Source organism: Tribolium castaneum, chromosome 10 (assembly GCF_031307605.1).
Source record: "Tribolium castaneum strain GA2 chromosome 10, icTriCast1.1, whole genome shotgun sequence".
In the NCBI taxonomy this organism is placed as follows: domain Eukaryota; kingdom Metazoa; phylum Arthropoda; class Insecta; order Coleoptera; family Tenebrionidae; genus Tribolium; species Tribolium castaneum.
In genome coordinates, this window is record NC_087403.1 from 8,975,491 (window position 1) to 8,991,227 (window position 15,737).

Here is a 15,737-nt window from a genome sequence, read left to right on the forward strand (position 1 = left end):
AAAAAAGGGAGAACCACCTGGTCCTAGCCCTCGATAAATTCACACTGGAGTGAAACGGGCATTTTACGCCCCAAAATGCATGTAATTATGCCCTTTCCGGGATTCCGATTCGTTCCGGATAAAGCCACTCAAATAATTTCAACGAAATTTGATTGTATTATTGTAATGAAATACGCTAGAAGTCGTACAATACTTAAGAAACCTTTCTTATTGGGATTAAAATAAAAGTAAATGGTGGCGTTAATCTAAGGGCTTCCATTAATACACTAAAGCGCATGTCTATTATAATAACAATTAAACCGGCGAAAATACTTTGCTTTATTTTTATTATCTGATGTAAAGACAAAACGTGAAAAATCTAGACATCGTTATGGCCCCTCTGTTGAGGATTTGACAGCTCTTTGGGGAATACGAAAGAAAAATGAACCTTTATAAAAACATTTCGGTCATAAAACTATAAAAGACTTTGAAGGAGACACACGTATGACAGGCGAATTATTGCCCCAATTATTTCACTCCATTTTTCAACAATTCATTCAAACTTTCAGTTTTAACTGAACATCACAAATAAACGACCAAACTTCCATACCTAGTAAAGATTATTTTGGTAAAAACATGTAAATAATGTAAAATTACACATAGCATAACGTAAAATTCCATTTTCATGTAATGTTACAAAAATTGTGTAATTCATACGTAACTGATTTAATTATGTAAAAATCAATGACATCTGCTGTGCAACTCACACTATAAATATCGGATTTTTTACATGACTGCCTTGTAGAATAAATATAAAGGTTAAATTGAAAAAGTCCGGACATTCATTTTAACAATTAAATATTTATATCGAATTTGCAAGGGCCATTTTGTAACCGCCCTTTAATTTTAAGTCACTTGAAATAAATAATAACTGTCCGGACTTCTTCAGTTTAACCTTTACATTTAGTTACACTTATTTACTGACAAAAAATTATATTTCGAATTATGTAAAATATTGTTTCACTATTAAAATTTATCAAACATTCTCCTCATACCTAATAGATGTAGAATAATATTACACCAATGCATCACAGATTTATTCTTTTTCTTCTAATAACCTGTTATTTTAATTAAATATCCATTACATTTTATTTATTAATCAAGTAATATTTCCTCAATTTTTTACATTTAGAAATAAATAATCAAACCGACAAAGTTTTCAATTTCAAATTTATTCTGTTAAATTACAAATCAAAATTCTTTTTGTAACGATACATAAAAAAAACTTATTTTCTTACAAAATGTGGAGGAACGCACTAGAAACCATCTTCAACTTTCTTAACTTCAAATTGTTGAAACGTCAGTTACTGAACGATGGCGCGGAATTTCGATTACATTATATACTTCGTAATAATAGTTTTTTAAATGAAAAATGTAATATGTAATTTTACAATACTTATCAAAATGTAGATTTACGTGATAAAAGATACTTTTTAAATGTAGGACACTACTAATTTTTGTAATACAAAGCGTCCTGTAAAAATAAAAAAAAATAGATGTGTACACATGATGTAATTTTGCTGTGCAACACTACATTTTTTGGCCTTCATTCTATAAAATATTGTTCTTCAAACGTCTCTTGCATAAAATGTAATACTGCTTCGTCAGCTCGCATGATAGGTGAGTAACTGTTTTTGATGTTACAGGTTGCAAGTCATTTTTCAAGAGGAGTGTTCGAAGGAATCTAACATATTCGTGTCGAGGAAGCAGGAATTGCCCTATCGACCAACACCACAGGAATCAATGTCAATATTGTCGCTTAAAAAAATGCATGAAGATGGGAATGAGGAGAGAAGGTAAGGAAATAAAATTTTTGCAAAAAATTGGACAAGCGTTTTGGATATTGTTAAAAGCCCTAAACGCTTGCTTGTGTGATAAATCATCGATCCAACCAATTTCATTTTTGCCCAGAAAGTAGTTATATATATATTGGCTTCTACTTTTTGGATTTAGTCGTGTTAAGCCAAAAAATTGACCAACATAATTTCAAGTCTTGTGTCAATACAATATACAGTGGAAACTCTATAAGTCGAACTTCTATAGATATCAAAATTATATAACATTGGCCACCAAATATTGAATTTGTCTTAGCAAGACTTAATCAATCAAACAATTGTTGCTTCAGATCTGTAAAGTTTACCTAATTGTTTACCTAATGTTAAACGAAATTTTGCAAAACTTTTGTTTCAGGTTGAAAAAGTGCTGAAACGCTTTAAAAAGACAACAAACCTGAGTTTCTTGACCCAATTTTGTATTTTTTTTTTTCGAATTTCGCGAAATAAGTAAGATTCTGGCTGAAAAATGCACTGAAACCTTTCAAACGTTCAAAAATAATGCAATGGTGGGCTTAATCTAGTAGATTTCTAGCAAAAAGATTTCTGACCGAAAAATGCAACTAAACTTTGAAAAAGTTAAAAAATTGTATGGTGAAATTAATTTAGTAGTTTTGGTGCAAAAATTTGACGATAGTTTGAATATATTTTATTATTTTGAACAAAAAGTACACAAATTTAGTGATTTTTAGGAAATTTATGATGAAATTCGGTTTTTGAGTCAAAATACCATACAGTATTACAATATTTTACAAAATTTTCAAGAAAAAATACTATATCTCGCATTTTTTGTGGCAACAGGTACTTTGCCTTATGGAGGTTCCACTGTAAATGGTATGATGTTTATTTAACAGTACACTGAAGAAGGAAAGCAAACACTGTTGCAATAAGCATAACAATTTAATTCACATCATTACAAATTTAAAAATGTCTTTATTATAACCTCAAAATAGAATAGTACCTGTTGAATTTTCATAAATCACACTCAGGTGTAGGTATACTGAATCTTCGACACTTTTCGAGATTGCAGTTGTAATTGGCTTGTCTGTTTCAGTAAATGTCCCAGATGTGTAGATGTGTTTTGGGGTTTATTAATAGAAGTGAAGTTAAGGAACAATGTATGAAAAAGAATGTGAGAATTTTGTGTTGCGTGGAGAGTGATTTACATTTCAATAAGGTTTTTCAAATAATGGATAGCGGTTGAAATTACTCGCAAAGTTAATATTTCCACGGGTTTCCATCTCGGTCAAGCAAAGATCGTATGAAAATATTTAGGCTTATGTATGTATAAGCGAGTAGCCGCCTAGCAAACCAACGTTCCCTATTCTTGCAGATGATTGATCGATTTAATATACAAATACTTGACCGTAAGGTCCAACAAAGGGCCTTTCTCGTACCTAAAAGATCGTTTACCGCTTGCATACATTAACGACTGACTTGAGATTAATGGTCGTATTGGTGGTCAGTATATGGGAAAATATTCCGATCCATCGCTCCGTCATTACCTGAGTTTCTGAATTCGCAATCCCTGCAAACTCACCCCATTTAAATACAGTGGAACTTAGATTATCCGTTTCAGGTCGTTTTAATTTTTTTATTTTTGTAATTTGTACAAAAACAAAACAAAAAAAATGGAAATCTGCTTCTACAAAAAACGACAAACAATAAAAATATACATATACAGGATGAGCCAGGAAAGGTGTAATCGGTCTATAACTCTTTTCCTATTTAATATATTGCAATACCGTTTTAATTATCTAATAGATCTACTTAAGTCCACAAACTAAAAATATTTTTATTATGCACAGGGTGTTGTATACTTCGTGGTGAACCAAAGATATATTTTTAATGTAACACCCTATAATTTTTTACAAAATTAGATTCCACGTAAAAAATAATGGAATTTGAATAAACTAGTAGGTATAGGTCTACCTTTTTTCGTTTCGGAATTACATATTCAACTTTTCACCTTTGACCACCTTTTGAAAAATCACTTTGAAGTCGTCTATGAATATTTTCCGACAACTTTTATAAAATAATATTACTTTTTTAGATATTTAAAGCTCAGTAATAGACTTTTTCAAATATTTGGGACACTCTGTATGAAAAATGCGTTATTGGAAATCTTGCCAAAACAATGAAAACGAGCTTTACCAAATTCAAATTTTAATTATCAAAATTGTTACTAGGTATTATTAAAAGGATTAAAATATTTAAATTTCAATTATCCGTGTTTTTCAATTATCCGGCTCGGCTTTGCGTTTGAAGGGGCCGGATAATAGAGGTTCCACTGTATCCGAATAAAATTAATTTCGAGCAAATCCACAGGAAAGATCGATTTCTGGTCGACATCTTCAGGGCAACGTCGTCGGCCGAGAGCGAGTAAGAAACTTTTAATATTTTTGTAATTTAGTTTTGGTTGCTCTGAGGATGTCTATACCTAAGTATAATATGCAAAATTTGCTGCGGCTCGCCAAACCGGAAAAGACGGCTGAGGATTACTGACATATCCTTTTAATAATAGCGTTTGACAAAACCATATATAACGAGTCAGGTAGAAGAACTGGAACCAGTTCTGAAGGGTTCGCAAAGACACCTTGCAATAAGGGTAACGGATAGATGACCAGTGTCCAGTAAACATTATGTAAATTAAGCGAAAGAAGGGAAGGGACTTATTCAAATCACCCTGGGTTATTTCTTTCGTGGGAACCAAAACCTTCAAGGATTACATGAATCACTACCATAAGAAATATGGTTAAAGCGATTGCCAAATCTATTCATTCGAAACGATTTTCGTTACTCTGCATATCATACTGACCCTCAAAACAATATTTCCAATATTTACAAGCAAAAAGTCGTCCCTTTTTTATCTTTTGTTATGTTCGCGTGTGCCCATTGAGATAAACCTTAACCCAGTAACACACCTGCACCTACCTGAAGCTGTGCTGGACCCTAATAAGACTAAAAGGTGTTAAAAAGGTATTAACACTGGCGTTGACACAAAATCACTCAACATAAACAATCTGATTGTTGTATTACGTCGTTTGTTAAGCGAATATTATAAACACACGAGACATGCTTGAAATGAATTTCCTAGAGTTGTGACATTAGTAGAGACCGGATTTTTGAAAGGTTAAAAACTTGTACTTTAACATAATTATTATTGCAATAAATTTTATTACAAAAACAAACAAAACGAAATATGTATTGTAAAAACCTTTTCTAATGTACAAAAGGCTATAAAGCAGTTAATTAATCATTGAACCTAAACATTGTTCTAAATTTGCTGGTGTAAGATTAGTTCGTTTTTCTGGAGCACTCATCACAACCTAGAAAATGAACTGACTATGTGACTGACTAATTTTTCCACAACTACCTACTGGAGTACAACCTTTAAGAAAATACAGTACTTTGTTCACGAGTACATTAGCTTCAACAAGTGACAGACCTACTGTTTCTAATTTTGTTATCTTATTTACTGTCATTTTTCAAAGTGACATAACTAAAAAAATGCAAAAGCTTGTGAATCTCCAGAATTAAAAGAGAGTGCAACATTAAAAAAATGCAATAGATATCCCCAGCAGTCAAATTTATATAAAATAATTACAACCCCACCAACACGGTATAAAAAGCTGAAATGTTGTGAGAAAATTAAAAACTGTGTGATTGAAACATGTAGTAAGAAACTATGAGATTGAAAGACTATTAAATTAAAAATCTGATATATTGTTTTACTACCTAATACCAAGATTGAAAAAATATCTTCTTTAAAACGATGGTATTTAGGATAAAAGTCAGTTTAGGAATTTAGCAAAAATGTAAGTTGTGTCAAATATTCACATTTTTAATAAAAAAGATTTATTTACGGTTTCAGAAAAGCTGTAAAAAATTGCGGGTTGGGAAGTTTCCTAAGATCCGGTCTCTAGACATTAATTTTCTGAAGGAAGACCGTGGGACACAGAAGACAGCAATCTTGTCCACACTACATTAATTTAATTATAGCTACTACTCGGGAAATGTGTTTTCTTGTTATTCTTTGTAATATTTTACTGGAACGAGCTTCATAAACGAGAAATTTGAGCTGTAGGGCGACACCATGATTTTACGTTTTGTAACGAGGGGTCAACTCATATTCCAAGCCGAGCTATAAAATACTCAGACGACCTCGACTTTAAATGACATCGCACCGACGAAGATTGGTCCAGCTCAGGTTCACTCCCAAACATAAATTACTCGACTTTGAAAACTTCCCCACAACCAGGGAGGTGTCTGAATAGAAGGTCTCCAAAACTAAGAGGTTTAGAAAAACGAGTAACGCATTCTTGAGTCCGTTTTTTGAGAAAACAATTTTGGTCAAAACCGCCTCTCGCTATCGTCTTTTGTTTTCGACTTATAAAGAAATGTTAAAATTTTAGGGAAATAAAAAATTCATATCTCCCTCATTATAAAAGATACACATTTGTAACAAAAAGACTTTATAAGACACTTTCTTTACGCAGAATTTATTAATGTTATCAGTGATTTTTTTTAACTATTTGTTTCTCTGCAAAAACATAAAGTTGTATTTTTTAAATAGGAATTATAGTTGGCTACGACTTTTTCGAAAAGCCTATTTTTTTCTGATCTGAAAAATATGTACATATTTTTATATACTTTTGATATAAAGTATACTATCTAAAATATTTGATAGTCGTTGGCCAAGGAAAAAATATGTCACATAAAAGTTGTAAATAATCTACAAAAAATTTCTAATGTAAGCCTTAAAAGGATCAGCCTATATAATTTTGAAGACTATTTCTACTGCAATCATTTATTTAACAAACTACATGTTGCCTCTCAGTAGGTATGTTTTTATTTTATTGATCAAATAGTTATAAATTTATGTAGGTACCTACATACCTACATACATAAAGTATTGTTTTGTGTATTTATTTATTATTTGTATTTGCTTTATTTTTTATTTGCTTGTAAATACGAACAGACAAATTGCTAAATTATCTGATTATAATTTTTTTGTTAGAATAGAATAGAATATCAAAGAATTGAAAACAAATTTATTTTTTGAAAAAACATTCGAGTTTTACTCTAAGCCTTCTCAATAAGAACATTTATTTATTGTTACTGCTGTTAAGTGCAACAAAATATGAAACCGTTTTTTAATATCAATCTAGTCTTAAATATATTTGTTTCATGAAACAAAAAGAGAAACGAAAATGAAAAAAAAATCTAGATAAATAAAAAGTAAGCAAAAGTAAATAAAAAATTCCTAAAGGTCTATGGAAACTTTGTTGACGAATTTAAATCATTATTAAAACCCAGTTTTTCTAGTTTTGATCTTATAAAATCGAAATAGTGACTGGTTTGATAATTGTACTTGCAACAATTAGCCGTTTAATTTTTATTTTGTTGATAAAATTATATATATTTTTTTAATTCCTATTACTACATTTCTGAAGTGAAACTTGTACGACCTTTAAAGTATCATGCAAAAGTCGTCAAGTCCAAGTCCACCAAAGCTCTGCTTGTTTTTAATTTTCATGTTAATTTTACAGGATGTTCGTAAATACCCGCATAAATTATCCAAGATATGAACACAGTGTTAAAATATGAAAGTAAAAATCGAAATAAAAATTTGCATTGATTACACGGAAGTGATCTAATTTTTGTGAAGATTTGAATGAGTTATTCAACAAGATATGAAATTTTCTATTACGAGTAGTTTGTATTGGCGATATAAATCATCATCAAGTAATTTAAAACTCTTTTTGAGTGGAATAATCGTGGATATAGAAGAATTCGATGCACGTGTCGAGTATTCCAGATCCCATTGATGTATCGTGTGCCAGCACGCATTGCTGAAGTTTCATTGTTGATGCCTTTGGCGTTGTTTGTCCGGTTAAGTTATTTGTAGATGCCGGATCTTAGAAAACTTCCCTAACCCGCAATGTTTTAGGGTTTTTCTTGAAAATGGAAATCTGTTTTGTTAAAAATGTGAATATTTGACACAAATTTTATTTTTCCTAAATTCCTAAATAGATATGTTCTAAATATCCTAAAGTAGTGTTTAAACTTTAAACTTTAAAATAGAATATTTTTTTCAATTTTTGTATACATCGAATTATTCAATTTAATAGTCTTTCAGTCTCATAGTTTCTTACTATTTCCTTAGTTTCCTAAATTTTCCAGTTCTTCGTGTTTTTATTTTTATGTAATTTCAGTCTTCCACTTTGTTAATGTTCTTACATTGTATTTCTATAGTTTTTTAATTTCAAATTAGTGTATTGGTTTTTTATTTAGAATGTGAGTTTTAATTATTAGTGTTTCCCTTCTCTAGTTGGATAGTTTGTATAGTTTCTTAGTTTTTCACAGTTTTTTAGTTACTCAGTAGTGAAAATTTTTGCAAAAAGTACGCCAGTAGGTAGTGGTGGAAAAATTAGTGACAAACTAAGACATACAGTTAGTTCATTTTCTAGGTTGGGATGAATTCTTACAGAAAAACGAACAAATTTCACATCAGGAAATTTAGATCGTTATTTTAGGTTCAACGATTAATTAGCTTCTTTGTACAATACAATATTTCAAGTCATTTCGCTTTGTTTGTATTTGTAACAGTGTTTTTATTATTCTTGCCTAATTTTTATTTTATTTTTTTTAAGAAACATTTGAATAGGGTTAGTAAATTAGTTTAAACAAAAGAGGTTTTTCTTTGAAAACTGTATATGGCGCGTAAAAATGTTTTTGCGTGGAAGTTGGATTATAATTCAGATTCTGAAGTCTTAGGTTGCTATGCTGAATGTGGTTATCGTGGGAAATGACCTTACCTGACCCTGACCCTGTAGCCTTACCAGCGAGCAGCGACCAGAGACCAACACCGAACAACGATGGTACTCTACTACGAACCCAGCGTACCATCAAAATTGAAAAATTCAGAAAATTTTTACTCGGAGGTTTTGATGCGAGAAAGTTGCATGATTGTGACTTTGTGACATTTGGGACTATTAATAGCAATACAATAACGTACACGTCGTAAAAAAATTTAAAAAGTTGAACAGCAATCAATGTTAATTCAAACGTCACGGTTTATATAAATGATCTTGGACAGCCGTGGAGCTTGATTAATGGTGTGTTATTCGTTATACGTTATGGTTCTTGAGATGCTGATGGACTTTGATATCGACCAAGAACCACTATCTCGACTTATACCTGCCCATCGCCTCCAATACTTTTCTCAATTGCGTCAATATAACCTTTGTAACGCTCAGACTTTAACTGTACAGTGTCGTGCATTTTGAATGTCGAAAACCTGCAAAACTTTTTTGTGGAACAATTGAGCGACAGATTCTCGATTTCCATTTTGCGTAAATAATTTTGGCCAAAACTGCATCTCCCTATCGTCTTTTATTTTCGGCTTATAAACAAAAATGGACATTTTAGAGAGAATTTAATAACGTTGTTAACGATTTTTTTAACCGTTCGCTTAGCCGACATTTTCGAAAAGTTTATTTTTCTGATCTAAAAAATGTATAAATACAGTTTTGATATTTTTATATACTTTTGATAAAAAATATCTTTAAAAATTATTTAATATGGAAAAATGATTTCACATAAATGGTGTGAATACTAACATTAGATAACACTACCATTAAATAACACTTTTTTATAATTTAGTAAACTGCAATGAAGGTGACTTTGATACTATGTTTTTACCACAGATGGGGTTTGATTTGGGTGTTTGATGGATTGACATTTAATAATTGAAAGGGAGTTGTCAAATGGCACGAACGAAGTGAGTGCCATGAGAAAGCCCTTAGGCAGTTTCCCAGTTTAATAAACACCCACCCACTTAATAATTTTTAGTACCTTAAAAAACAGTGCTCCCTTGATAACATTATAACTAGGTACGTGTTGAGCAGGGTCCAGCAGACCTATTAATTATATTTGATTGATATAAATTACCATTACTAAATTACTTCCAATTTTTTTAAACTATAGAGCTATTTAGTTTGTTTATTCCTAATGATAACCCCTGATTATTTTTACATCATTCGATGCGGAATTAGAAACCAACATTTTTTCTTATTGCAATCCTAACGTAAATCCTAACACATTAATTAATAAGTCTTTTCAACACGTACCTATTGATAATGCACTGTATTAATTTTTAAAACTAAAGGTGTAACACTGATTCTTTTTTGTTTTTAATGTTTATAACAGTAATCCCCGAATCAATTTGAAAAAAAAAATAGAAACATGTAAGAAGCGAAAAAGGTATCCTAATTTGCACAAACACATAAAAAAAATTGCGAGTTTTATTAGACGCATTTTGTCGCACGTACGGATTTAGGACAAGACGAGCGCAGCGAGGAGTGCCATAATGAAGTAAGTGCGACAAAATGCTTTATAAACGAGATATCATGAAGTATTTTTTCTACTTTGCACCAACAAAACAAATAATTTCGAAATTTAGGGAATGTTGCAGTTGACAGCATTTGCGCGCTGGCCGTGAAATTAAATTAATAATTTGGATCATTCGTAAAATGTATTATAAAAGTGTCCAAGGTATTTTTCAATGTGGCAATTACGCGGAATTTTAAAATTGGTTTAAGGAAAATGGGATTTCAAATTATTTACTTGCACCGGCTTTTAAAGTACATTACTCGAAAGGTGTTTGAAGGGTTACATGTCAGGGATGGTAAAAGAGTCTCTTAAGGTTCGTATTTGATTTATTTGATCAAATTATATACTTGTAACAGGTGCCGATTGATACAGTTCTCCCAGATAATTGTCAAAAAACTAGGTATACCCTGGTTTTTAGTGGAAATCTTATCGCACCTTGGATATTACGATACGCAAATCGCGTATTGTATTGACCTCAGTACGAAACCATTATTATCATTAGTCATACTTTTTTGGAACACTCCGTATAATTAAAAATATTTTCCTGAAATGCATCGTAGAGTATAAATAACGTCTACAAAATATCAAGAGTCCATTTTTACTAATAACTGAGCTACAGAAGACGGGAGCTGGGCTGGACCACTTGGACAGTAACTCTCAATATTTGCTTCATTTCATTGCCATTTTCTTTTAACAACTGAAATGAGATATAATATGTTTGATATTAAGAAAAAAACAAAAGGCCATCCAATTGTTTACTTCTAATAAAAGTTTGTCTTGCAAATTCTTATATAACTATAACGTAATTTTTTATCTTATGAAATCATCTTAATAACAAACTAGCCAAACTCTTCACCACTGCTCCATTCAAGCAAAACATTATAAACAGAATTACTCTTCAGGCTCGAGTCTAAACTGACGTCAGTCACCGTTCTATTGTCCTATGAGGTTCTTAAATTAGTTGCGATCGTCAACGGTATAGTATATTATAAAGAAGACAAGGTAAATTTCGCTTGAAAGGATCGACCATATAATACTGCCTTTGGGTCGTATCTGTGCCATCGAGCAAACTTGGCCTTTGTGCATCATAGTCATAGACCATAGATTAAGATCGTTCGTTTTGGGTGCTTTTAAAAGGTGTAAAGTAGAAATTTCCAGCGTAAAAGCATTGATGAATCAAACTAAAGCCATCCTTAATGTGGCTTGAAGTGTGTCAAAACAAAAAAACTGCATTCCAAACAACTAGACATATATAATTTTGCACCGAGAACCTGTTTTTCAATTTGTTTTCATGTCTTCTTTACTGCAAATTAACATTGACAGCGAAACGAAAAAACTTTTATCATTATCAAAGTGTTATTAATTGCTCTTAAGACAACATGCTTGACAAACTTGTTGTTTTAACACTGGATTAGTCACTCCTTGTTAATGTTTTCGATCGGTTATGTGTGTCGATATCACCTCTACTACTTGTATCAATAACCGACTGAACGCTCGATTAATCATCCAACAAAGCGTCACACAAATCGATCAACCGATTAATTAATTGCCCAGTAAATTATTGATTGATCGATTGACAATCATCGCAGCTTTCAAACGTATTTAGCAAATAAAGCATTTTAGACAAAATTTTGAAATTGTTTTCATTGTTCTGACAAGCGTTTTTCAAATTATTATCCACACAGTCAACACAAAATCAGTTTTTGAACTTCGCGCTTATTCAATTTCTTTAAATTTATTACACAAAAACTAAGAACCCTAGAAAAGTAGGACTTTTACCACCTTAAAAGGAAAAGAACAAACTTAAATCTGTACCAACAGATCAACAGATTGCAATAGGAAAGTAAAAAAAATAAAAAGTTTGTTAAAAGTTGAATAACTTGAAAAAGTTAAGTAAAACACCCTATTTTTGTATTTTCTTTTCAAACATTATCAAACTGTGTATCTAAAAACTTAAAGTTTCAAATGCTTAAAGTTATTAACTAAAAAAATATTTACTTTTAAATTTAATTTCAACAGTATAAAGTGCCCAATAAAAAAATCGTACATGCACAATATCTAATTTCAGTTTGCACAGTTTAAATAATAAACGCTCAGTAGCTACGAGTAGGAAACATACCCCTCGAACGAATAAACTCGAAAATGTAGAACTCGAAATGTGGGATTCTAGACTCTCCAGTTTTGGAACACTAGTATTTACTGCACATTTATTATTTCTACTGTGCGTTTATTATTTTACAGTGCATTTATTATTTTTACTGTGCATTTATCATTTTTACTGAACAAAAATACTTGTCGTTTACATAAAATACTGTCCATTTAATTTGTACCCAAAAATAAATACATGAAGTTCCATTCGAAAAAAATGCGTTTCGGCACACCTGTACATTAGATGCGTGTTTCATCTAAATTTGAAAACCACAAAGTATGCTAAGTTTTTCTTATGCAAATTTGTCGGAAAATATTCATAGGCGACTTCGCAGTGATTTTTCAAACGTTGGTCTTTTTTATGTTAACCTTAAATAATTCCAAATCGAAAAAAAGCTAGTCCCCTACTAGTTTATACAAAGTTCCATTATTTTTTTACGTTGAATCTAATTATCCAAAAATATATAGGTTGTTCCATTTAAAAAATATAACTTTGGTTCACCACCCTGTAAAAACATTCTGTGTATAAAACTATTTTTAGTTTGCGAATTTCAAGTAGATATGGCGGTATGGCAATATTCTAAACAGCAGTATAGCTGTATAGTACTCGAAAGTAATTTTAGGTGAGGCAAGGGGTTAGTACTACGACTTTCGTAAAAAAATATGTTTTTTAAAATTTACAGATCACTGTAGGCATTAAATTAAAACAATAACAGAAAAAATAAAAAAGAAAAATTGAAACAGATAATCGAGGTTGTACTGTAATAACTAATAAATCCACCTGTGTAGCTCTGACCCTCCCTTATTACCTCTTTGTTTTTCTCGTTTAAGACTCATTGTCAGAGGCTTAGAATTCCTTCGTTTATAATAAATTCATCCGGTATGAAAACCTAACTGTACTAACTATTCTTGTCGAGTAAACGTTAGTAAAAGCTATTAGGAAATTATTGCCAAATATGGAGTTGGCAAGATTCGATTAGACATGAGAAATCACCTAAAAACCAGTTTTAATATTTTCACAAAACAATCGCAACAACTATGAAATTTATGCGCAGACAAATGCCTAAATTGAATAAAATTGGTTAGGGGCCAGCAAACTAATCTTGGCATCCATCGGGGAAAGTTGGCGGCTTTTCCTTACGATTCATAGTCTTGTTTACTTCCTCCCGTAGGTTAGACAAGGTCAAAGATTATTGTTTAATGTGGAATAAATTAATTTCATGCAACTAGAGTGGAATTCCTTAAAATTCCAGTTGAAAATCTAGTTTTAACGGAATTTTCAGTTGATTTGACCAAACTGAAGTCATAATGTAACTAGAAAATCTAATAAAATTCGCGTCTAGAAGTTGTGCAAATTACCAAAAATTCTAGTTAAGTTAAATGACATTCATTTAAATATAACAATGCTTTTAGTTAATTTACCCTTATTTCCAATTACCATTAAAGTAGAATTTCAGTTCTGATTGTACTGGTTTTGAGATTACATTAAAAAAAATTATTACAAATTAGAATAAAAATATTTTTTATTTATTTACGTTTTTAAATTAAAACACATTATATCGAACAGAAAACTATCAGAGTAAGTTATTAGTGAGTGAATTACAATTTTGCCAAATTTTAGTAGAAACTTGAAACAACTTCTAATGGACAAACATTTTTTATTTTATATAAAAACACTTTCAATTTTAAATTGAACTCATAACAAATTTTTAAAAAAACATTAAACGCTTTGATAAAATTGTTTGTAACCTTAGTTATTGTTTCTTCTAAGTAAACTGAAAATTGATTACACGATCCTCGTCCCTGACGAGGCAATGGCTGGCAAAATTTTCTTCTTGAAAATGTTTGAAATACATCCTCTCATATCCACTAAGTTTTTAACTTACCAAAATCCATAGGACTAAAATGTAAAAAAATCTACTTATTTCTGAAGCATTGTCGGAAGTTGTTACATGTTTTTTAATTTTGGAAGTAATTCATTCGAAGTGTCCTTGACATATTTCTAATTTCTAGAAGTCTGCCTCTATGTGAAAATAGCTCATTAGTAAAAAATACAAACAGTGCTTTTTTGATAACATCATTACATTAATAACAGACTTATTAATTAAGTCTGATTGGTCTGAATTACTGTTCTCAATTTACTTCTAATCTTTTTAAACTTTAGATTTTTTATTTTGCTTATTTTAAATGGAGACCATTGTTTTTTTTACATTATTCCATCCGGAATTAGAAAACGAATATTTTTTTCTTATTACCCTCTAACGTAAGTCCTATCACATTCGAAAAACTTGTTTTATCAAATATTTTAATGACTAGAGACCGGATCTTAAGAAATTGGAAATAAATCTGGTTTGTTAAAAGTGTGAATATTTGACAAAATTTTTATTTTTCCTAAATTCTTATATTGATTTGTTGTATCCTAAATACATATGTTTTTAACATCCTAAAGTTGTGTTTATTCTTTTTAATTTAAACAGATTATTTTTCCAGATTAATAGTCTTTTAATCTCATAGCATATAACTATTTCAATCAGACAGTTTTTAAGTTTCTCAGTATAATTCCTAAATTTTTCAATTCTTCGGTTTCATTATCTTATAATTTCATTTTCCAGTTAATTAAAGTTCTTACTTTACAGTTCTATAATTTTGTAATGTTTCAATCTTTCAATCACTTCGTTCTATAGAATTAGATCCCACTGTTTTTTTGTATAATAGCTATTCAGCTTTTGGGCTTTTTAGCTTTTCAGTCTCTTGGTTTATTGTTTTTTATTTTGAATGTATCTGTTTTAATTACTGATGTCTCTCTTTTCCATTTGTATAGTTTTTTTAGTTTCTTAATCCTTCACAATTTTTTAGTTTATATGTGTTTCAGCTTTTTGGTTTCTCAGCGTTAAAGTTATTTAGTTAGAACGTCAGTTTTTGACTTTTCAATTTTTCTACTTTCTGCTTTCACACGCCGTTACAAAAGCACAGCATTATTTTTGTCAAGCTGCTTTAAAAAATGACTTACTTTCACTTTAAAATTGTAGTAAATAGCATAACAAAATTAGAAACAGTAAGCCTGTCATTGGTTAAAGCTATTGAACTTGTAAATAAAATAGCGTAATTTTTAGTAAAAAAATACTCAAATAAGTAGTTGTAGAAAAATTAGTTAGTAACAAACTAAGACATACAGTGAGTTTATTTACTAGGTTAAGATGATTTCTTACAGAAAAACGAACTAATTTTACACCAGCAAAGGGTTCAACTTCTTTGTTGCTGTTTTTATGCAATTGAAAATTTTAAGTTTTTTACAAAACATATTTCGTTTGGCTTGTTTTG

General features: G+C 30.5%; 1 protein-coding gene across 4 annotated transcripts in view; it reads left to right on the forward strand.

The window, feature by feature from the left end:
• Positions 1-15,737, forward strand: part of svp (seven up) — a 45,803-nt gene that overhangs the window by 5,813 nt on the left and 24,253 nt on the right. For 3 of the 4 annotated variants that reach the window (XM_015980866.2, XM_015980867.2, XM_015980862.2), the window contains exons 2-3: positions 1,686-1,835; positions 4,200-4,253. In XM_015980866.2, coding sequence (XP_015836352.1) covers positions 1,686-1,835; positions 4,200-4,253 — 204 coding nt within the window. The remainder of the gene's footprint in view (positions 1-1,685; positions 1,836-4,199; positions 4,254-15,737) is intronic. The other variant, XM_962444.4, reaches the window with a different exon arrangement.